At 38.4% G+C, this 25,285-nt stretch overlaps 1 protein-coding gene across 2 annotated transcripts in view; it reads left to right on the top strand.

The window, feature by feature from the left end:
* Window positions 1-25,285, top strand: part of TMEM232 (transmembrane protein 232) — a gene marked incomplete at both ends in the record, with an annotated part of 287,483 nt that overhangs the window by 8,565 nt on the left and 253,633 nt on the right. Inside the window, 3 exons of one of the 2 annotated variants that reach the window (XM_080933485.1) lie at window positions 20,002-20,113; window positions 22,065-22,170; window positions 23,466-23,620. In XM_080933485.1, coding sequence (XP_080789611.1) covers window positions 20,002-20,113; window positions 22,065-22,170; window positions 23,466-23,620 — 373 coding nt within the window. Of the gene's footprint in view, window positions 1-20,001; window positions 20,114-22,064; window positions 22,171-23,462; window positions 23,621-25,285 lie in introns of both variants that reach the window. The other variant, XM_080933484.1, reaches the window with a different exon arrangement.

Raw genomic sequence — 25,285 nt, 5'->3', positions numbered from 1 at the left:
TAAAGAAGATATATACATTGCATGCTCCTACAGATAATTATGAAATGAGCTAAAAGATTTTAAGTTTCAAGTTATATTAAATATTGTTTTTATTTTCTTTTAAATATGTGCACTTCAGTGTGATTCTTAAGCCTTCTTTACCGTTTTAATTAAACAATACATATTCTACGCTTTTCTTTTTTTTCTCTTACAACTTTATTTTAAAAAAAGAGAGATACAAGTACAGATTTTTAAAGGAATTTTGGCATAACACTATATAAATATATCTTTGTCAGTACTTAATTCTTTTAGAGGTTTGATAGTATACATTGTAATCTTACTAGTTACCATAAGCATAAAGTACATGTAGGACAAAACATAACATGGAAACAGTTAGAGTTTTCTTGGTGTGTATAGATTAAACGTAATGATTTTTGAATACCGAAAATTGCCACAAGGCTATATTCTTAGCTCTTGGATTATTAATGACTTAAGGTCCAGGTGTACCACACTGAGAGGGTGCTATACACTTATTTTTTTTCCTAAGGAAGACTGAGGCTTTCACTTTTTGACCTTTGTTTTTCTTGAGCTTCATATGGCCTGTGAGTTGTTTCTTGGGTAGTCAGAGCTTTCTAGGGCTAGTATCCAATTATCAGTGACTGCATATTATGTCTGTTCTTTTGTGACTGGGTTATCTCACTCAGGATGATATTCTATAGATGCATCTATTTTCCTAGGAATTTTATAAAGTCATTGTTTCTAATAGCTGAGTAGTACTCTATTGTGTAAATATACCACAATTTTTGTATCCATTCATCTACTGAAGAATATCTTTGTTCTTTCCAGCTTCTGGCTATTATAAATAGGGCTGCTATGAACATTGTGGTATTCTATGCTTTTCAATCAGTATATATAAACACAAGGTGCTCACTAAGCTAATGAAAATATGTATTAATTTTATGTATAGTTAATTGCTATATATCAATTTAAATATATATTAATAACACACACATAAATGCATGACATAGAGAGTAACTAAAACTCAAGCCACAGTGGAGAATACTTAATATCTTCTTCAATACTAAATTGCAGAATGGATTTCTATGGACTTACAGCCAGACCTTGGGTGAGTTCTTGCTCCTTTGTGATTACATGCAACCAAATACAGCTGTTTCAAGTCTGCTGCAATCACCTTGATCCCCTTAGTCACCCTCCCATCTTCCCTGCTTTTCCCAGCCTCCCACTGGTCCCTGGGACACTCACCTTCCCACCTGTTCTCTGAACAGCAGCCTCAGATTTCTTTTTTGAGAAGGTAATGCCATATTTTCATGTCTTGATTTAAACCCTCATTGCCTTCCAATCACAACACATCACAAGTATAATTTTAACGATTTAAATTCACTCTAACAAGCCAAATTCTCAAAACCTAAGTACTTCTAGGACCAGGTCAATCTCCAGCTTCAAGCCACCTAAGAGGAAATCTCTAAATCACAAAAGAAAAGTATAATTGTGTGCATATAGGGAAATTTAATGTGTGCCCACACTTAGCATAGCAATGAAAAAATGTTAATGTAAGACAAACATATCTACAACCAGTGAGCAGATATCAAATGATAATTAAACTAATTATTAACCAGCTTTGTTTATATTTAAATTTTTTTCTTATATTTTATTAGGTCTTTGAGAATTCTATGCAATGTGTTTTGATTATATCCACCCCTCCCCTAACTTTACCTAGGACCATTTCTTTTTCTACTCACCCAATTGGGTGTTCTCTCTCTCTTTTAAAACCCATAAAATCTAGTTTATGCTGCCCAGATGTATTTGGATGTGTAATCTTCCAATGAAGCATGGCCTACTCACCATGCTACACTTGGAGAACATGGATTCTGCTCTCCCAGCCTGTGTTGCTTTCTAATAACTCCTCTTCCAAGGGGCTGGACTTCATGCCCACTTCTTTCCTCTGTGCTAGAATTTTACACAAGTCTCATGTGTTGCCACCACCATTGTAAGCTCAGCTACCTTGTTGTGTCCAGAAAACATCATTTCTCTGCACTTACCCAACACCACTGACTCTTTTTTTTTTACCTCATCTTACATGGTGATCTCTGAGTCCCAGATTACAGGCGCTTTTCCACCTGGACCAAGGGTGAGCCTGATGCACAGGCTCGGTGGCTGTCTGGCGAGAAAACACAGGGAGTTCTTGGAGCATAGGGAGCATGGGACTCACTGGAAAGGGGTCTCCTTTTTGGACTAGAGAAAGAGCCAGATCTCTACCATTAGGACTCAGGATCTGTGGGCAGATGGCTGAGCTACCAGAACAGACTTGCGAGAGCTCTCACATGAAGACAGGCTCACAAGAGCCCATGAAGACAGAACTGAGTCACTGCAATCAGAACTCACTGCTGGCCCACAAAGAGCTGAACACCCAGGAGCAATCTCCCTCCTGAGCCCACAGGTCTTCAGACCCACAGGAGAGACAAGCACCAGTCAGAAACAAAAAGATCACCTACAGTCACTGACAACAAGATGGCAAGAGGAAAGTGCAAGAACACAAGCAATGGAAAGCAAGACAACCTGGCAGCATCAGAACCCAGCTCTCCCACCACAGCAAGCAGTGGATTTCCAAAACTCCAAAAAAACAAGATGTAGACTTAAAATCATACTTCATGATGATTATGATGGAGATCTTTGAGAAGGACATGAATAGCTCTCTTAAACAATTACAGGAGAACCAGAAGATATCATGCAAAAAACTACAGGAAAACACAACCAAACAGGTAAAGAAATTGAAAATGGAAATAGATACAATAAAGAAATCACAAAAAGGACAACCCTGGAGATAGGAAACCTAAGAAAGAAATCAGGAATCATAGATAGAGCATCATGAACAGACTATACAAGATGAAAGAGAGGATCTCAGGGGAAGAAAACAACATAGAAAACATAGACAAAAAAGTCAGAGAAAATGCAAAAACCAAAAAGCTCTTAACCCAAAATGTCCAGGAGATCCAGGACACAATGAGAAGAACAAACCTAAGAATAATAGGTGTAGAAGAAGGCGAAGAATATCAATTAAAAGACACAGTAAATATTTTCAACAAGATCATAGAAAAAAAACTTTCCTACCATTAATAACGAGATGACCATGAACATACAGGAAGCCTACAGAACTCCCAATAGATTGGACCAGAAAAGAAATTCTTTCCAACGTAATAGCCAAAACACCAAATGTTCAGAACAAAGAAAGAATACTAAAAGCTGTAAGGGAAAAAGGACAAGAAACATATAAAGGGAGACCAATCAGAATTACACCAGACTTCTCAACAGAGAGTATGAAAGCTAAAAGATGTTGCACACAGCACACAGACTCTAGAGGACACAAATACCAGCCCAGGTCACTATACCCAGCAAAACTCTCAATTACTATAAATGGAGAGACCAAGATATTCCAGGACAAAACTAAATTTATAAAACATCTGAACACAAATCCAGTCCTAAAACGGATAATAGAAGAAAGATCCAACAAAAGGAAAGAAACTACACCTGAGGAAAAGCAAGAAAATAACTAAGCAAGAAAACAAAAAGAAGAAAGACACACAGACATAATTCTACTTCTAAAAGCAAAATAGCAGGAAGCAGCAATTACTATTCCTTAATATCTGTTAACATAAATGGACTCAATCACCAATAAAGAGACACAGACTATCAAACTGGATACATAAACAGAATCCAATATTTTGCTATATACAGGAAACTCATTTCAGAGACAAAAACAGACACTACCTACGAGTAAAAGGCAAAGAAAAAAAACTTTCAAGCAAATAGTCCCAAAACACAAGCTGGAGTAGCTATTCTAATATCAAATAAAGTAGATTTTCAACCAAAAGTTACAAAAAACATAAAAAGGACACTTTCTTACTGATCACAGGAAAAATCTATTAAGATGAACTCTCAATCCTGAACACCTATGCTCCAAATACAAGAGCACCCACGTTCATGAAAGAAACCCTACTAAAGCTCAAAGCATTATATTGTACCACACACAATAATAGTGGGAGACTTCAACACCACACTCTCATCAATGGACAGATTAGGGAAGCAGAAGTTGAGCAGAGACACAGTGAAACTAGCAGAGGTTATGAACCAATTGGAATGAACAGACAACTACAGAACATTTCATTCTAAAACAAAAGAGTACACCTTCTTCTCATCACCTCATGACAACTTCTCCAAAATTTACCATATACTCAGACAAAAAACAAGCCTCAACAGATATAAGAAGATTGAAATACTTCATGCATCCTATCAGATCACCATGGACTAAGGCTGCTCTTTAATAATAACAAAGACAACAAAGAGCCCACATAAACATGGAAGATGAACAATGCTCTACTCAATGATAACATGGTCAAGGAAGAAATAAATAAAGAAATTAAGAATTTTTTAGAATTTAATGAAAATGAAAGCACAAGATACCCAAACCAATGGGATGCAATGAAAGCAGTACTAAGAGGAAAACTCATAGCTGAGTGCTTCTAAAATGAAACTGGAGAGAGCATACACTAGCAATCTGACAGCACAGTTAACAGCTCTAGAACAAAAGGAAGCAGATGCACCGTAGAGGAGTAGACGGCAGGAAATAATCAAACTCAGGGCAGAAATTAACCAAGTAGAAGCACACACAAAAAAAATCAACAAAACCAAGAGCTGGTTGTTTGAGAAAATAAAAAAGATTGATAAACCCTTACCCAGACTAACTAGAGGGCACAGAATGAGTATCAAATTAACAAAATCAGAAATGAAAAGGAAGATATAACAATGAAAATTGAGGAAATTCAAGAAATCACCAGATGCTACTACAAAAGCCTATTATTAAAAAAAAACTGGAAAATTTGGAGGAAATGGACAAATTTCGAGATAGATACCAGATACCAAAGCTAAATCAGGACCAGATAAACCATCTAAATAGTCCCATAACACCTAATGAAATAGAAGCAGTCATCAAAAGTTTCCCAAACAAAAACAGCCCAGGTCCAGATGGGTTCAGTGTAAAATTCTATCATACCTTCATAGAAGACCTAATACCAACACTCTCCAAACTATTCCACAAAATAGAGACAGAGGGAACACTACCCAACTCATTCTTTGAAGCCACAATTACTCTCATTCCTAAACTACATGAAGACCCTACAAGGAAAGAGAACGTCAGACCAATCTCCTTCATGAACATGATGCAAAAATACTCAATAAAATTCTTGCATACCAAATCCAAAAAACACATCAAAAAGATCATTCACCATGATCAAGTAGGGTTCATCCCTGGGATGCAGGGATGGTTTAATATACAGAAATCTGTCAATATAATTCACCATATAAACATACTCAAAGAAAAAAGCCCACATAATTATCTCACTAGATGGTGAGAAAACATTTGACAAAATTCAACATTCCTTCATTTTAAAAATCTTAGAAAGATCAGGAATCGAAGGTCTATACCTAAATATAGCAAAAGCAATATACAGCAAACAAATAGCCAACATCAAACTAAATTGTGAGAAACTTGAAGCAATCTCACTAAAATTAGGGACTAGCAAGGCTGCCCACTCTCCCCCTACCTATTCAATATAGTACTGGAAGTCCTGACCAGAGCAATCAGATAACAAAAGGAAGTCAAAGGGATACAAATCTGAAAGGAAGAAGACAAAAATATCACTATTTGTCAATGAAATGATAGTATACTTAACTGACCCCAAAAATTCCACCAGAGAACTTCTGCAGCTAATAAACACTTTTATATCCATGTCTGGATATAAAATTAACTCAAACAAATCAGTAGCCTTCCTCTACTCAAAGGATAAAAATGCTGAGAAAGAAATTAGGGAAAAGATACCTTTCATAATAGTCACAAATAATATGAAATACCTTGCTGTGACCCTAACAAAGCAAGTGAAAGAGGTCTGTATGACAAAAACTTCAAATCTCCAAAGAAGGAAATTGAAGATCTCAGTAGTTGAAAAGACATCCCATGCTCATGGATTGGAAGAATCAACATTGTGGGCTGAGATCATACGCCACCAGGAACAGCAGAGATCCAGGGACACAGGCCTGGTGAGAAGGTGTTCCGACTAGCCGGGGTGCAGAGAGATCTCTGCAGAAAGATCTCTGCTGAGGGCGAGGAAAGTGAGCATCCCTGTCCCCTGCTTGGTTCAGGGAACCAGTAACCCCCCATTGGGCTATTCCCAGCTGGAGGACTTTGAGTGCAGAACAGGCGCTCAGACCATTTGCCACCAGGAACAGCGGAGATCCAGAAACACAGACCTGGTGAGAAGGCATTCCGACTAGCCGGGGTGTAGAGAGATCTCTGCAGAGAGATCTCTGCAAAGGTCACTGAAGGTGGGCCCTCCCTGCTTGTTTCAGGGAATCAGTAACTTGGCATTGGGCTATACCCAGCCGGAGATATTTGAGTGCAGAACAGGCACTCAGACCATCCCCCACCAGGAAGAGCGGAGATCCAAGGACACAGGCCTGGTGAGAAGGCTTTCCAAGTAGCCAGGGAGCAGGAGATCCAGGGACACAGGCCAGGTACAAGGGAGAGGCAAGGACCAATATCTGACAACAAGACCACGTATAAACACAGACAACAAGGCGGCAAGAGGAAAGAGAAAGAACGTACCCCAGAGAAACTAAGACAACCTGGAAACACCAGAACACAGCTCTCCCATCACTGCAAACAGCAGAAAGCCAAACACTCCAGAAAAAGAAGACTCAGACCTGAAATCATACCTCAAGATGATGATAGAGATCCTTAAACAAGAACAGGAGGAAAAGCATAAAGAATTAGAAGATTTTAAAGAGGAAACAAGAAAAACACACAAAGAATTAGAGAAAAATAGAACCAAAGAGATGAAGGAATGGAAGAAGGAATTTAAAATGGAAATGGACACGATAAAGAAAACACTAAAAGAGACAACCCTAGAGGTAGAAAACCTAAAAAAGAAATCAGGAGTCACAGATGCAAGCATTTCTAACAGACTACAGGAGATGGAAGAGAGAATCTCAGGGGCCGAAGACAACATAGACAAAACAGTCAGAGAAGATGCAAAAACCAAAAAGATCCTAGCCCAAAATGTTTAGGAGATCCAGGACACAATGAGAAGTCCAAACCTAAGGATAATAGAACAGGGCAAAGAATATCAACTAAGAGGCATAGTAAATATCTTCAACAAAATCATAGAAGAATACTTCCCTACCTTTAAGAATGAGTTGACCATGAGCATAAAACAAGCCTACAGAACTTCAAATAGGTTGGACCAGAAAAGAAATTCCTCCTGACACATAATAGTCAAAACACCAAGTGCACAAAGGAAAGAAATAATACTAAAAGCAGTAAGGGAAAAAGGCCATGTAACATATAAAGGCAGACTTCTTTCACAATCAGAATTCACACCTGACTTCTCAACAGAGACTATGAAAGCTAGAAGAGCCTCAACAGACATCATGCAGACCCTAAGAGAGCACAGGTGCCAACCCAGGCTGATATACCCAGCAAAACTCTCAATCACCATAGATGGAGAGACTAAGATATTCCAAGACAAAACTAAATTTACACAATATCTGACCAAAAACCCAGCACTACAATGAATTATAGGTGGAAAACCCAATACAACAAGGAGAACTACATCCTAATAAAAACAAGAAAACTTCTAGGCAAGAAAACCAAAAGAAGACACAGAGGCACAATTCAACCTACAAAAGCAATAATACCAGGAAACAGCAACCACTATTCCTTGATATCTGATAACATAAATGGACTCAATTCTCCAATAAAAGATATAGGCTATCAGACTGGATACATAAACAAAACCCAGCATTTTGCTGCATACAGGAAACTCATCTCAGAGACAAAGACAGACACTATCTCAGAGTAAAAGGTTGGGAAAAAAAACTTCCAAGCAAATGGCCCCAAAAAGCAAGCTGGAGTGGCCATTCTAATATCGAAAATAGTAGATTTTCAACCAAAAGTTACCAAAAAAGATAAGGAAGGACACTTTTTACTCATTACAGGGGAAATATGTCAGGAGGAACTCTCAATACTTAAAATATATGCTCCAAATACAAAAGCACCAATATTCATGAAAGTAACCCTATTAAAGCTCTAAAAATACATTGTTCCCCACACAATAATACTGGGAGACCTCAATACTCCACTCTCACCAAAAACTCATGGAAACAAAAACTGAACAAGGACACTGTAAAACTAGCAGAGTTTATGAGCCAACTGGAATTAATAGATATTGACAGAACATATCATCCTAAAAAAAAAAAAAAAAAAAAAGAATACACCTTCTTCTCATCACCTCATGGCATCTTCTCGAAAATTGACCACATAATTGGTCATAAAATGAACCTCAATAGATATAAGAAGATTGAAATACTTCCATGCATCTTTTCAGATCACCATGGTATAATGCTGGTCTTTAATAACAACAAAGACAACAAAAAGCCCATATACACATGGAAACTAAACAATGCTCTATTAAATGATCGAAGGGTCAAAGAAGAAATAAAGAAAAAAATTGAGGATTTTCTAGAATTCAGTGAAAATGAAAACTCAATATACCCAAACCTATGGGATGCAATGAAAGCAGTACTGAGAGCAAAACTCATAGCATTGAGTGCTTCCAAAAAGAAACTAGAGAGCATCCACAGCTGAACCTTCTAGAACAAAAGGAAGCAAATACACCCAATAGGAGTAGAGAGCAAGAAATAATAAAACTTAGGGCAGAAATAGACCAAAGAGAAACAAAAAGAATTATTCAAAGAATCAAGAAAACCAAGAATTGGTTCTATGAGAAAATTAACAAGATTGATAGACCCTTAGCCAGACTTATTAGAGGGCAAAGAGAGAGTATCAAAATTAACAAAATCAGAAATGAAAGTGGAGACATAACAACTGAAACTGAGGAAATTCAAGAAATCATCAGATCCTACAAAAGCCTATACTCAACAAAGCTGGTAAATCTGGAGGAAATGGATGAATTCCTAGACAGATACAAGATACTAAAGTTAAACCAGTACCAGATAAACCATATAAATAATTCCATAACACCTACAGAAATAGAAGCAGTCATCAAAAGCCTTCCAACCAAAAAAAGCCCAGGTCCAGTTGGGTTCAGTGCAGAATTTTATCAGACATTTATTGACGACATAATACCAATACTCTCCAAACTATTTCATAAAATAGAATCAAATGGAACAGTACCTAACTCATTCTTTGAGGCTACAATAACCCTCATTCCTAAACCACACAAAGGCCCTACAATTAAAGAGAACTTCAGACCAATCTCACTTATGAACATTGATGCAAAAATACTCAACAAAATTCTTGCAAACTAAATCCAAGAACACATCAAAATGATCATTCACCATGATCAAGTAGGCTTCATCCCTCGGATGCAGGGATTGTTTAATATACAAAAATCTATCAATGTAATCCACCATATAAACAAAATCAAAGAAAAAAATCACATGGTCATCTCAGTAGATGCTGAGAAAGCATTTGACAAAATTCAACACCGCGTCATGTTAAAAGTCTTGGAACGAACAGGAATCCAAGGCCCATACCTAAACATAATAAAAGCAATATACAGCAAACCAACACCCAACATCAAACTTAACGGTGAGAAACTTGGAGCAATCCCACTAAAATCAGGAACTCGACTAGGCTGCCTACTCTCCCCCTACTTATTCAACATGGTACTTGAAGTCCTGGCTGGATCAATTAGACAGAAAAAGGAAATCAAAGGGATAAAATTAGGAAGGAAGAAGTAAAAACATCACTCCTTGCAGATGACATGATAGTGTACTTAAGTGACCCCACAAATTCCACCAGAGAACTCCTACAGCTAATAAACAAGTTCAGCAAAGTGGCTGGATATAAAATTAACTCAAACAAATCAGTAGCCTTCCTCTCCTCAAAGGACAAACATGTGGAGAAATAAATTAGGGAAAAGATACCTTTCACAATAGTCACAAAAACTATGAAATACCTTGGTGTGGCTCTAACTAAGCAAGTGAAGGAACTGTATGACAAGAACTTCAAACCTCTAAAGATGGAAATTGAGGAAGATCTCAGAAAATGGAAAGATCTCCCAGGCTCTTGGATTGGAAGGATCAACATTGTGAAAATGGCCATCTTACCAAAAGCAATATACAGATTCAATGCCATTCCCATCAAAATACCAACCCATTTCTTCATAGAGTTGGAAAGAGCAATGTGTAATTTCATCTGGATTAACAAAAGACCTAAAATAGCAAAATCCATCCTCAACAACAAGAAAACATCTGCGGGAATCACTATTCCTGATCTCAAGCTATATTACAAGGCAATTGTGCTGAAAACTGCATGGTACTGGTACAGAGATAGGCAGGTGGATCAATGGAATAGAATAGAAGATCCAGAAATGAGCCTGCATGTATATGGTTACTTGATTTTTGACAAAGGAGCTGTAGAGATTCAATGGAAAAAGCACAGCCTATTCATCAAATGGTGTAGGCCCAACTGGCACTCAGCATGCAGAAGAATGAAAATAGACCCTTTCTTATCTCCTTGTAGAAAGCTCAAGTGCAAGTGGATCAAAGATCTCCACATTAAACCAGGTACCCTGAAACTATTAGATGAGGTAGTAGGGAAAATCTTAGAACACATAGGCACAGGAGAAAATTTTCTGAACAGAACGCCAATGGCTTGTGCTCTAAGGTCAAATATCGACAAATGGGACTTAATGAGGTTGCAAAGTTTCTGTAAGACTAAGGACACTGTCAAGAAAACAAAATGGCAGCCAACAGAGTGGGAGAAGTTCTTTATCAACCCCACATCAGATATAGGCCTAATATCCAAGGTATACAAAGAACTCAAGAAGCTAGACACCAGAGAATCACACAACCCTATTAAAAATGGGGTACAGAGCTAAACAAAAAGTTCTCAATTGAGGAATATCGAATAGCCGATCAGCATCTAAGAAAGTGCTTGACATCCTTAACCATTAGGGAAATGCAAATCAAAACAACACTGAGATTCCACCTCACACCAGTCAGATTGGCCAAGATCAAAAATTCAGATGACAGCAGATGCTTGTGAGGATGTGGAGAAAGAGGAACACTTTTCCTCTGTTGGTAGGGTTGTAAACTGGTACAACCACTCTGTAAATCAGTCTGGCGATTCCTCAGAAAATTCGACATACTACTATGTAAAGACCCAGTTGCTCCACTTCTGGGCATTTACCCCAGAGATGCTCCAACATACAACAAAGACAAATGCACCACAATGTTCATAGCAGCCCTATTTATAATAGCCAGAAGCTGGAAAGAACCCAAATGTCCACAAAAATTGTGGTACATTTACACAATGGAGTACTACTCAGCTTTCAGAAACAATGACCTTATGAAATTCTTAAGAAAATGGTTGCATCTAGAGAATATCTTCTTGAGTGAGATAACCCAGTCACAAAGGAACAGACATAATATGCAGTCACTGATAATTAGATACTAACCCCAGAAAGCTCTGAATACTCCAGAAACAACTCACAGCCTGTGTTAAGTTCAAGGAAACAAAAATAAAAGAAAAAACCTTTATGTTTACTTCTTACACACCAAGGAAACTTTGACTAATTCCAGGTTACATCCTGTTTTACATGTACTTTATGCTCATTGTACCTAGTAAGATCTTAATGCACACTATCAAACCTTAAAACAAATAAGCCAAGCAATGCCAAAATGTATTCATATACTTTTATTCAAAGATGCTTCAAATTTGTACATTTATCTTTGTTTTTTTTAAAAATATAGTTCTTCAATTAAAAAAAAGAATCAACACTGTAAATATGGCCATCTTACCAGAAGCAATCTACAGATTCAATGCAATTACCATCAAAATTCCAACTCAATTCTGTATATAGTTGGAAAGAGCAATTTGTAAATTCATCTGGAATAACAAAAAACCTAGGATAGCAAAATCTATTCTCACAACAAGAAAACAACCGTGGGAATTACCAACTGTGACCTTAAGCTCTATTAGAAAACAATTGTGATAAAAACTGCATGGTACTGGTACAGAAATTGCTAGGTAAATCAGTGGAACTGAAGACCTATATTTGAACTCTCACACTTGTAGTCACTTGATCTTTGAAAAAGGATCCAAAAATATTCAATGGAAAAAGGACAGCCTCTTCAAGATATTGTGTTGGTTTAATTGGCAGTCAGCATGCAGATGAATACAAGTTGATCCTTTCTTATCTCCTTATAAAATCTCAAGTGCTAGTGGATCAAAGATCTTCACATAAACCAGGTATCCTGATACTATTAGAAGAGAAAATGGGTAAAAGCTTAGAACACATAGGCATAGTGGAAAAGTTTTTGAACAGAACACCAATAGCCAATGCTCTAAGATCAAGAATCAATTAATGGGACCTAATGAAATTACAAACTTTCTGTAAGGCTAAGGACACTATCAAGAAAATAACGGCAGCCAACAGACTGGTAAAGGATTTTCCTAATCCCACATCTGATATAGGGCTAGTATCCAGTATATACAAAGAACTCAAAATGTTAGATTATCATACAACTTTATTAAAAAATGGGTTGCAGAGCTAAGCAAAGAATTCTCAATTGAGGAATACCGAATGGCCGTGAAGCACCAAAATAATGTTCAACATCTCTAGTCATCAAGGAAATGCAAATCAAAACAACCCTGAGATTTCACCTCTCACCAGTCAGGATGGCTAAGATTAAAAACTCAGATGACAGCAGATGCTGGTGGGGAGAAAGAGGAACACTCCTCCACTGTTAGTGGGATTGCAAGCTGGTACAACTACTCTGCAAATCAGTCTGGCGGTTCCTCAAAAAAATTGGACATAGAACTACCTGAAGACCCAGCTTTTCCACTTCTGGGCATATACCCCAAAGTTGCTCCAATATATATAATAAGGACACATGCTCTACCATATTCATTGTAACCTTATTTATAATATCCAGAAGCTGGAAAGAACTCAGATGTTCTTCAGTTGAGAAATGGATACAAAATGTGGTAACTTTACATAATGGAGTACTACTCAGCTAATAGAAACAACGACTTTTTGAAATTTTTACACAAATGGATGAAACTAGAGAATAACATCCTGAATAATGTAACCCAGTTACAAAAGAACACATATAATATGCATTCACTGATAATTGGATACTAACCCCAGAAAGCTCTGAATACCCAAGAACAAACTCTCAGATCTTATAATCCTCAAGAAGAAGGAAGTCCAAAATGTGGAAGCCTCAGTCCTTCGTAGAAAAAGAAAAAAAGAATTGTGTATTCATTATATAATATTATGTAACAAATTTTGTGAACTATAATAATGTTTTATAAAATAAATAAATTACTAAAAAGAGAATTAAAAAATAAAAGAACAAATAGTATTCTATCATTTACACACTCTGCATTTTTTTTTTATCTGCTCGCTATCGTTGGGTCCTTGAGTTATCTCCATAGCTTGACTCTTAAGAACAAAACTCCTGTGAACGTGAGGGCTATATATATCCTATTTGGATACTGATTATATTTCTCTTACATAAATGTCCAGAATTAGCATCTTCAAACCAGATGGTCATTCTACTTTTTCATTTTTTCTTGTGAGGCATTGCCACACTGTCCCCGGACTGCAGAATTGACTTATGTTTCCAGAATTGGAGTGCAAAGACTTCTATTTCTCCTTATTTCAACTATCACTCTTCTCTCAAATATTACATCTCAACTACAGTTTCTGTTCTCTCTACTCCTCCCAGTTCATCGTTCATCTCCCCCTCTTCTTCTGTTTTGTTTTGTTTTTTTAAAGAAAGAATTGGCCGCCTAGTAATATCCACCCTTCATGGCCTAACAAGGTATAATAGAACTGGGCACAAACCCTCATATCATTTCTGCTTCCCAGGAAGATCCATTTGTCTGTTCCTCCTTGAGCCCTTCCATCCAATCTAGGTCTGTGGATTGTAGCATGACTGTCCTTTATTTAACAGCTAGTGCACACCATGTTTGTCATTCTGAATCTGGGTTACTCTTGTCAGGATAATCTTTTCTAGTTACATCCATTTGCCTGCAAATTTCATGATGTTATTGTTTTTAACAATGGAGAAATACTTCATTTTGTAAATACACATTCTTTTTTTTGTTCATTGTTTGGTTGAGGGACATCTAGGTTGTTTCCAGCTTCTGGCTATTAAGAATAAAGCTGCTATGAACATGGTTGAGCAAGTGTCCTTGTAGGATGCCCAAATGGTATAACTAGATTTTGAGGTAGATTGATTTTCAGTTTCCTGAGGAACTATTATATTGATTTTCAAGGTGGCTGTACAAGTTTGCGTTCCTACCAGCAATGGAGAAATGTTTCCCTTGCTGTGGAGTAGACGTGAGCTGTCACTTGTGTCTTGATCTTAGCTATTCTGACAGGTGTAAGATGGAATCTGAGAGTAGTTTTGATTTGCATTTTTATGATGACTAAGGATGTTGGTAGGCCACTGTTATAGATTGGAGAGTTCACAGCTGATAACTTTCTCCCCTGCCTCCCCGGCCCCGTACCATGCACAGTATCTCTAAGCACCACAAATGTCACTCAGCAGCAGGCAAGTCTCCTGTTAGGCACAAGCTCAACTTCTCCATGTTTGCTGAGATTTTTAAGAGTTGTCTTTGGCAATAGATCCTTACAGTCAATTTATGGAGAGCAACTATTAGGCCTGGCAATAGCCTAAGATATTTGGGAGACTTCTGTGGGGCTTCTTTGGCTAACAATTCAACTACATGTAACACACTGTGAGCAGGAGGCTTCAGTAGGTGATAAGAAATGTATACTTGGAATGTAGTCTCCCCCACTATTTGGTAACTTCAGTTAAATTTTTTTTTATTATTGAAAAGCTTAAAGCCTAACATCCACATACATGAGAAAACACACATTATTTGTCATATTGAGTCTTGTTTACCTCACTCAGGATGATTTTTTCTACCTCTATCCACTGACTACAAATTTTACATTCTTAAATACAGCTGCATATAATATTTCTTTATGTACCTGCACCATATTTTATCATCCATTCTTCAGCTGATGGACATTTCGGCTGTTTCCATTTTCTGGTTATTGTGAATAAAGCATCTATGAACACGGATGACCAAGTGTCTCTGCAGTAGGTCAGAGAGTCCTTTGGGTGTGTATAAAATGGGATGGATCTGGATCTTGAGATCTACTGAACTGCCAAACTGATTCCCATAGTGGCTATACAGTTTGCATTCTCACCAGCAATGGAAAGTGTTTCCATCCATCTATCCATCCGTCCGTCTGTCCATCCATCCATCCATCCATCCATCCTTCCATCCATTCATCCATCCTTCTATCTATCTATCTATCTATCTATCTATCTATCTATCTATCTATCTATCTATCTATCTATCTATCTATCTATCTATCCATCCATCCATCCATCCATCCATCTATCTATCTATCTATCTAATCTACCTATCTATAAGACAGACTTTATTTCTATATTATAAGCCCATTCAGCAAGCACCTGAGATTATTGAATGTTTCTCCATGCTAATGAGGCATTCTGGTACCCTAAACCTTCAGCCAATCACCTTTGCCCATCCTGGCTTTTCCTACACCATCTTTATCCATCCCCAAATTGTATAAACCTTGAATCATCCCAAGTAAAGTTTCTGTGCCTCCCTGCAGCTGCTCTCAGTAGGTCTTCTTAGCCGTACATACCCAGGGTTTCCAAACCCTCCATCTGCCATCTCTTCTCCCTTTGCCTGGACCAATGTTGGTGGATGATCCAAGAGAGCAGAGAGAGCCATATCTATATATTTCTGATCTTGACCATTCTGACTAGGATAAGATGAAGTCTCAAGGCAGTTTTAATTTACATTTTCTCAATGGCTGAGGAGGTTGAACATTCTGTGTTTCTTGGCCATTTGTTTTTCATCTCTTAAGAGTCCTCTCAGTTCTGTACCCCATTTAAAACCTGATCATTTGTCTTATAGCTACTCATTTTTACTCTTTGTTTATTTGAATACAAACCATCTATCAGAGGTGTAATTAGTTAGGGTATTTCCTCATTCTGTATCTTGCTGCTTTGCCTGAATGATAGTTTAATTTCCATGTATAAGCTCTTCAGCTTCATGAGGTTCCATTTATTAATTGCTGGCTTTCACACCTGTGCTCTTGTGGTCTGTTCAGAAAGCCTTTTCCTATGCTGTAGGGTTCAGGGCTATTCCTCACCTCCACTTCTGTCAGGTTCAGGGTGTGTAGTCTCAGGCTGAGATTTGTGCAGGGGGTGATAATGTACAGATTTATTTGCATTCTTCTGCGTCCAGCTGTTCTATTTGCCAGGTGTCATTGTTTTTGAACATTGAGTGAAATATTTTGTAGAGCCCTTTGAGATGGGAGATGGCGAGACCTCCAGAAATCCTCTTATTATTTGAGATTGTTTTGGCTATGCTGTTTTGTCTTACATGGGTTTCTATATGAAGTTGAAGGTATTTTTTTTTAATTTCTGTGAAGAATTATGTTGGAATTGCATTGAATGGGTAGATTGCTTTTGACAATTATGTCTTATTCACCATCATTGTGAATACATCTAGAAGGAAGTATATCTTTTGAATCTACAATATAAAATGATTTTCCCCATAGCTAAGATTTATGGGTTCAGGATGGGAGAGGGAATAGTTTCACTCACTATCACCCTAGAATTTCAGTAGGAAAATTTTTGATTACTGTTTCTGTGAGTTTAAATTCTCCTGGCCTAGAAGTTTTAGTTTCAGAGAGGGGAGAGGTTTTTCCAGAAGCCACAGGAAGCATTCCATTGAAGTGGAAGGTCAGACTCTCCCTGGCCACTTTGGGCTTCTGATGCCTTTAAACCAGCAGGCTAAGAAAGGAATATCAGTGTCAGAAGGAGTGATAGACCAGATTACCAAGGAGACATTGTATTACTTCTCTGTAATGGAGATAAGAAAGATTATATCTGGAGTGCAGGAAATCCTTTAGGATGTCTTTTGGTATTGCCATATCCTGTGATTAAAATAAATGTGAAACTAGAACAACCTAACCCAGACAGGATGGTAAAGGACACAGGCCCTTCAGGAATGAGGATGTGGGTCACTCCCCTTGGAAAAGAACCAAGATCTACTCTGCTCTTTGAGGCTGGAGTGGTAACTTATATGAGGTCCTCCCACTGGGAGATTGGCATCTCTTCTGATTCTTTACCTGCCAATTTCTTGTTGTCCCTATTGGCCGATACACAAGCATCTCCATGTCTTATGTTGTACTTGTTATGTTTACGTTGCCAAGGTGCTTGCTGAGGGTGAGGAAGGATAGGATGGGCAGTGAGCATGTGAGAAGTCTAGGCATGGAGTGTCCGACTTAGGTAGGAAGAATCCTGGAACTTGTGGGAAGCTATGCATAGGTGGATTTACACTGCCAACATTAAGAAAGGACTGTGAAGATAATCACTGACCATTGATCTTGGCTGTTCCTGATGGGTACAGTTTGAGGCAGCAGTGTTGGGTATTAGAGTTGTAACCGTTTGCTTTGTCATCAACAGCACACTTATGATCATACTTTAAAAACTAATCCTTAATGAGAGCATACAATAACAAAGAGAAGACCTTTTTTTTGATAAGTGCCACAGCACTTTGCATAAACTGGAAAATTAAGTCAATTTTGAATTCTTCATGCAGATTTGTCAATAGATTAAAAACAAAACCCAAGAAAAGCCAAATCCAAAAATACCCTGCGCCAGCCCCAATGGCAATAAGAAAAGAATGTTCAGCCTGTCTCCACTGTATCTAACCTACAGCATCTCATAACTAGAAAGTAGAACAGGAGAAGAAAGCCAAATATGGAGTTACTCATTTTACAAGTACAATTTCTGCAGACTGTGCAGCCCCAAAGACTTCAGTTCTTTCAGACTGCTCCAGATGCTTCGTGAGGGTGAGGATTGCATCAAACCTGTCTCTGAACCTTTAATGCACATTTTAGTGCCTGAAACAGGGTTGCTTAGGATGGTGCCAACAAATTGGCTAAATTATTAGCTATTCTCCAAGCTCTCTGTATGCAGTTCCAGTTTGCAGATGGCTTCTCATTCTCTCTGCTGAGTCTGAGACTGTGCCACTTGCTGTTGTTTCTTGGGATATCTTTCTGCTGGGAAGGATGATAATTTATTCAGTGGCAACATTAGGCTTTTTTTTTGTTTTTTGTTTCTGTACCTCACAGAACAATTAATTTAGCAAATTCTGAATGCATAAATGTGCTTCTCTTTCTCCAGATTTTTCCTAGAGTCGCAATTCCAACAGTTATTTGACTGCAAAGTGTAATTCATTGACTTTACCAACTTCATAATATTTTCCTGATTTTTTTTTTTGAGGTTGATGGGAGGAAATCTCAGTACACCGTGCCCACTAGCCAGGAACTTGCTTTGTAGCCTATTCTGGTCTCTAACTCACACACTCCCATCCACAGTCTCCAAAATGCTAGCATGCCTGACCTAACCTCACTGTTGTTTTGAGAGCATCATTGAGCCACAGCAGCCTTCAGTTCCAAAGAGTTCATAAACGCTCTACTTTCATAAGATCACAACCTATTTATCCTACTTCTCTTAAGATAATTTCCCTTCTCCTGCTTAAGGTTAAGAATTGATATGTATTGATGGTGCAAAAGAAGAGATAGGTAAACCGAATCTTCCTCCTATAGCTGAAGTTTATTTACTATGCTAGTTTGAATATACTTGGCAAGAGAGTGATGCTATTAGAGGGTATGGCCTTGTTGAGTAGGCGTGGCCTTGTTGGAAGAAGTATGTCACTGTGGAGTGGGCTTTGAGACCACTCCTACACATTTAGAAATTAATCTGTTCTTGACTTTCTTTTGGTGAAGATGTAGAACTCTGCTCCTCTAGTACCATGACTGCCTGGATGCTGACATGTTCCTGCCTTGATGATAATGGACTAAACTTTTGACCTGTAAGCCAGCCCCAATAAAATGTTGTTTTTTATAAGAACTGCCTTGGTCATGGCATCTCTTCACAGCAATGGAAACACTAACTAAGACACATACCACATGCCATTCTCCTCTCCATTTCCATTTGTCTAGTTGTTGTCATCTCAAAACATGTCTAATACTGAACTTATTCTCTACCCCTACCATTACATCAAATCTGTACTTCTAGCAGTTTGCACTGCTTCAGTAGGTAGCAATTCTGTCCTTTCAGTGGATCAGTTGAATTATTACTCCCTGCTTCCTTAAGCTTGATGGGTAACTCTTTGGTCAGTCTAATGTAAAGCATATACATTATACTTAGATTTCTGCTCTCCTGGTCTGAACCATTGTCATCTCTTGTCTAGGCATACATATGACTATTCCTGCAGATGTGCCCCATGTCCTCCCCATCAGCTCTCGGCAGATGATTACAGTGACATGAAGGCTCCGTAGTCCTGCCTCTCTTCTTGCAGATGCCCTGCAATGGTATCCTTTAAGGCAGTGTCATCATGGCTATTTGCTCCCTAGCTGAATTTACTTTGTATATCTTTTTTTCCTCAATACTTCACTGTAGTCATAGTTGTACAGAATCCATAGGGAGGGAATAAAGATTTAGCATAAATGGTACCAGCGCTGATGTGTGAGGAGATAATCAGCCTTCAGAATAATTGAAGCTACCTTCCACTTTACCTATGAAGAAAATACCCAAAAGCCTGCTGGTAACCATCTCAGGAATGCTTTGTACAGGACAAAAAGCCCTTGGAAATGAGAATTCATTTTCTCAAGCAAACAATATGGGTCTAGGTTATCTGCTCCAGTATATTGGATGCTACTGATCTTGCTTGTATGAGAAACATAATTAAGAAGTAAAGTGTTTTCCCTAGAACATTGTTATGCTTACCCACTAGAATATGATTAATTAAAATTAGATGATAGCTATAATTATTGTTTTTCTGTACAGGCCAACATTTTCAATTACCGAAGAATTTATATTGAGATTCAACTACGCAGAGAATCCAGCAGAGGAGGTAGAATTGTTGGAACAAGCCAGAAAACTCATTGTCAGGTGTAAGGTAAAGGTTGCTTTCTGGTTACTTGGCATGTAAACTTCCTTTTCCAGTTGGTAATGCTTATCTGTTATACAATATTGAAAAAAAAAAGGATATGGGGAACAGACTGTTAACTTTACGTGTAAGTAGGCAACACTAAGATATTAATGTTATAACTAAACAATTTAATGTCAAATAATTTGGGGGAGAAGGTTCCCCATAAAAGGAAAGCATAAAGTTTTTTCTAACTCTGGTCACAAAGCATTGGCATGGAAGAATGGCTTTCAGGATATAACTGAGAAATAGTAACACAGACAAATGAATAAGGAAAGAATGCACATGAATGAAAGGATGCACATAGATGAGGGGATGCACATAAATGAAGGGATACACATGAATGAAGGGATGCACATGGATGAGGGGATGCACATAGATGAAGAGATGCACATAAATGAAGGAATGCACATAGATGAAGGGATGCACATAATGAAGGGATGCACATAGATGAAGAGATGCACATGGATGAAGAGATGCACATAAATGAAGGGATGCACATAGATGAAGGGATGCACATAGATGAAGAAATGCAAATAATGAAGGGATGCACATGGAGGAAGGGATGCAAATAGATGAAGGGATGCACATAGATGAAGGGATGCACATAGATGAAGGGATGCACATAGATGAAGGGATTCACATAGATGAAAAGATGCACATAGATGAAGGGATGCACATAGATGAAGGGATGCACATAGATGAAAGGATGCACATGGATGAAGGGATGCACATAGATGAAGGGATGCACATGGATGAAGGGATGCACATAGATGAAGGGATGCACATGGATGAAGGGATGCACATAGATTAAAGGATGCACATGGATGAAGGGATGCACAGGAATGAAGGGATGCACTTGGATGAAGGGATGGACATGGATGAAGGGATGCACATGGATGAAGGGATACACAGGAATGAAGGGATGCACATGGATGAAGGGATGCACAGAAATGAAGGGATGCACAGAAATGAAGGGATGCACATGGATGAAGGGATGCACAGAGATGAAGGGATGCACATGGATGAAGGGATGCACATAGATGAAGGGATGCACATGGATGAAGGGATGCACATAGATTAAAGGATGCACATGGATGAAGGGATGCACATAGATGAAGGGATGCACATAGATGAAGGGATGCACATGGATGAAGGGATGCACATAGATTAAAGGATGCACATGGATGAAGGGATACACAGGAATGAAGGGATGCACATGGATGAAGGGATGCACAGAAATGAAGGGATGCACAGAAATGAAGGGATGCACATGGATGAAGGGATGCACAGAGATGAAGGGATGCACATGGATGAAGGGATGCACATAGATGAAGGGATGCACATGGATGAAGGGATGCACATAGATTAAAGGATGCACATGGATGAAGGGATGCACATAGATGAAGGGATGCACATAGATGAAGGGATGCACATAGATGAAGGAATGCACATAGATGAAGGGATGCACATGGATGAAGGGATGTACATAGATGAAAAGATGCACATAGATGAAGGGATGCACATGGATGAAGGGATGCACATAGATGAAGGGATGCTCATGGATGAAGGGATGCACATAGATGAAGGGATGCTCATGGATGAAGGGATGCACATGGATGAAGGGATGCACATGAATGAAGGGATGCACATAGATGAAGGGCTGCACATGGATGAAGGGATTCACATGGATGAAGGGATGCACATAGATGAAGGGATGGACATGGATGAAGGGATGCACATAGATGAAGGGATGGACATGGATGAAGGGATGCACATAGATGAAGGGATGGACATGGATGAAGGGATGCACATGGATGAAGGGATGGACATGGATGAAGGGATGCACATAGATGAAGGGATGCACATAGATGAAGGGATGCATATTTCCACTTGCTGTTTTCCTGTTTTTCCATCACAGAGAAAGTTGGGCCTCAAGACCCTGGGCTCTGGGAAGCATGTGCATCTTCCGACTGCATGGGTTGAGGTCATCTATCTGGCTCAGTGCAAAGGAGAGATCCAAGATGGTATGTATGTGGACACAACTGCAGATGAACCCCAAATGTTCATGGATTTACAAAGAGATGATTTGAGAATTTAAAGTAGAGATTTAGAAAATTAAAAGTGACATTTAAAGTGGTAAATTTAAAGTAATTCTTCATTTTCTATCAAAATGTTTCATGATATTCATTAATCAAAGTGCTTCTGTAATTGAACTTAAGACTTTGATTGTTGAACTTTTTAGTTACAAAATGCATTATAAAAGCCTTTTCTAAGATGGATGATGGCGGCACAGGTCTTTAATCCCAGTACTTGGGAGGCAGAAGCAGGTGGATCTTTGTAAGTTCAAGATCAGACTGGTCTATGGAGTGAGTTCCAGAACAGGCAAAGGTGCACAGAGAAATTCTGTCCTAAAAATATAACAAAAATCAAAGCAAACCTAAACAAAATCTTATTCTCAGTATAGTCTTTACTACCTTTCCTCTAAAGTTGGAAACAAATTTAAAAGTCACTGTATACTGTTTTTGAGTAAGTCTACCTGCAGTGGTTACCCAAATAAAGGTTTTTATGCACACTATAGCCGTACTTATAAAACATTAATCAGATGGCCTTTTCTGCTTTAAAGCAGAAAGTGTTGCTCGTAGCCTTTTATGGGGTACTTCTCACTTACATGGCTCTTTTCAAGCAACTTCCAACTAATCTAAAAAAGGAAATTAAATAGCATTATTTTTAAGGGGGTAGAATTCCTTCTCTTGTTAAACTAAACATTATATGTATGACTTATAAAATGAGTTTGGGGATGTTAGCTGCTAAGGTTAGCGGATACTTCCTGAAGAAAATGGGATTTGTAATGATGCCCGAGAGCTCAAGATCTTGGAGAAGGAATCATGTTTTCCACTTATGTTTATGGTCCCGTGTCTCAGCACTGCCACCGTGATCAGACATTTAAGAGATACCTTGGTGTGAGGCCTTGTGGTTTACCACCAACCATCTTCATTGCTACCTGGGGAGAAGGGAGATGGAAGAGAGAGAAAGAGGGGCAGGGCACGGGGAAGAGGGTTGAGTAGGCACCTGTTTCCTTTGGGGATTTTACCTTGAAAATCACCCAGAGTTTCTTCTTCTGGGTTTTCTTGACTGAAGCAGTCACTAGGCTGCTGAGATTTGAGGTGACTCTCACTGTTTAGGCTGGAAAGCATCTCTGAGTACAAAGGAGCCCAGAATCAGATTGACAAACACAGAGTTGCAAGATGTAAGTATAATATGAAAAAAGCCAAGGTTAATTTTTTAGTGACAAAATTTCGCTTTGTTCACATTTCAGAAGCTTTAAATATGCTCCATGCCTCTTTGGACCATGTTTCCTTTGATTATGATCAGCTTCCTGCTCTGTTTTTTCTTGCGGAATCAGTCTTATATCGACTCTGTTGCGATGCATTCATGAAGGAATATTTATATTCAGTTGAGTTAAAATTGGTGAAGGTATGTTTTAAATTTTAATTCTTACAGGTGGGAATGGTCGGAGACTATGAGTGCTATCTGCTTTGAAATCAAACAAGACATTGGCATTTAAGAAGGGCGGTTTAATAATCTTTGAGCATGACTAGTAGGTTGCTGCTTGATAGCAAAGATGAAATAGTTTGAGAAGATAGAATTTCACAAACGGTGCAAGAATATAATTATGTAAAAATAATTGTACTACTGTGCTAAGTATGCAAAGACTTTCTTTTAAAGTTAAGAAAAAGGATTTATTTACTTTCATTTTATGTGTATGGGTCATTTGCTCCCATGTGTTTGTGTTCTGAGTAGGTGTCTATGCATGTATATATATGTGTGTGTGTGTGAGTATATGTGTGTATGTGTCTGTGTGTTTGTGTGGGCATGTGTATATGTGCATGTGTGTGTATTCATGTATGTGTGTGTGGGCATATCTGTATGCATGTGTGTATATGTGTGTATGGGTGTTCATGAGTGTGTGTATGTATGCATGTGTCTTAGTTAGGGTTTTACTGCTGTGAACAGACACCATGACTAAGGCAAAAGGACATTTAATTGGGCTGACTTACAGGATGAGAGGTTTAATCCATTATCATCAAGATAGTATCATGGCAGCAGGGTAGGCATGGTACAGACAGAGCTGAGAGTTCATTTGAAGGCTGCTAGGGGAAGACTCACTATCAGACAGCTAGGACTAGGGTATTTAAGCCAACACCCACAGTGATGCACCTACTCCAACAGGGCCACACATCTTAATAGTGTCACTCCCTGGCCCAAGCATATATAAACCATCACATTTCTCTCCTGGTCCCCATAGGTTTGTTCAAACATATGAGACTATGGGGGGGAGGACACCTAAATATAGCATAATGTAAAATACATTTACTCCAACTTCCAGAGTCCCCATGGTCTAGCAGTCTTATCAAAGTTAAAAGTCCAAAGTTCAAAGTCTCTTCTGGACTATTCATATGGATGTATGTAAAAATTATTTTAAAATCTGAAAAAAAGTACTGACAAAATGTATAATTTTACGCAAAAAATGCTTGAAATCTGTACATTTATCTTTGTTTTGTAAAATAAAGATGTTAAAAAATAAAATAAAATAAAATAAAAAACAAAAAAAAACAGTCTCTTCTGAGATTTATCCAATCATTTAAGTGTAATTCCCAAAGCAAGACAGGAAACTAGCTGAGCAAACTCCAAATTCTGCATCTCCATGTCTACTGTCAAAGCAGTTTTCAGATCTCCAATTCCTTTTTCATCTTTGTTGACTGCAACAAACTTCTTTCTCCTGAGCTGGTTCCACTCCCTGTTAGCAGATTTTTTCCCCAGTAGATAGCCCACAGCTTTGGTGTCTCAAATGTCTTGGGGGTTATCAAATATCCAAGGCAACTTCAACATTCGTGTTTTAATGTGTGGTATATGATTTTCTAGCATCCTCTCAATGTCTGACATCACTCCTCCAGCTCTGCCCTATGTAGCACTCTAAACTCAGGTTGATCCACTCCACTGCTGCTGCTGTTCTTAGTGAACATCCCATGGTACTGGCATCTCCAATACACTGGGGTCTTCTGCTGCAACTAGGCTTCACCAATAGCCTCTCATAGGCTCCCATCATGGTGCCAAGCCTCAAATCCTTTTCATGACCCC

The sequence above is a fragment of the Micromys minutus genome (genome assembly GCF_963924665.1).
Source record: "Micromys minutus genome assembly, chromosome: 19".
NCBI classification, from domain to species: domain Eukaryota; kingdom Metazoa; phylum Chordata; class Mammalia; order Rodentia; family Muridae; genus Micromys; species Micromys minutus.
Note: the sequence above shows the minus strand (reverse complement) of the source record. Positions and strands in the feature narration are given on the sequence as shown.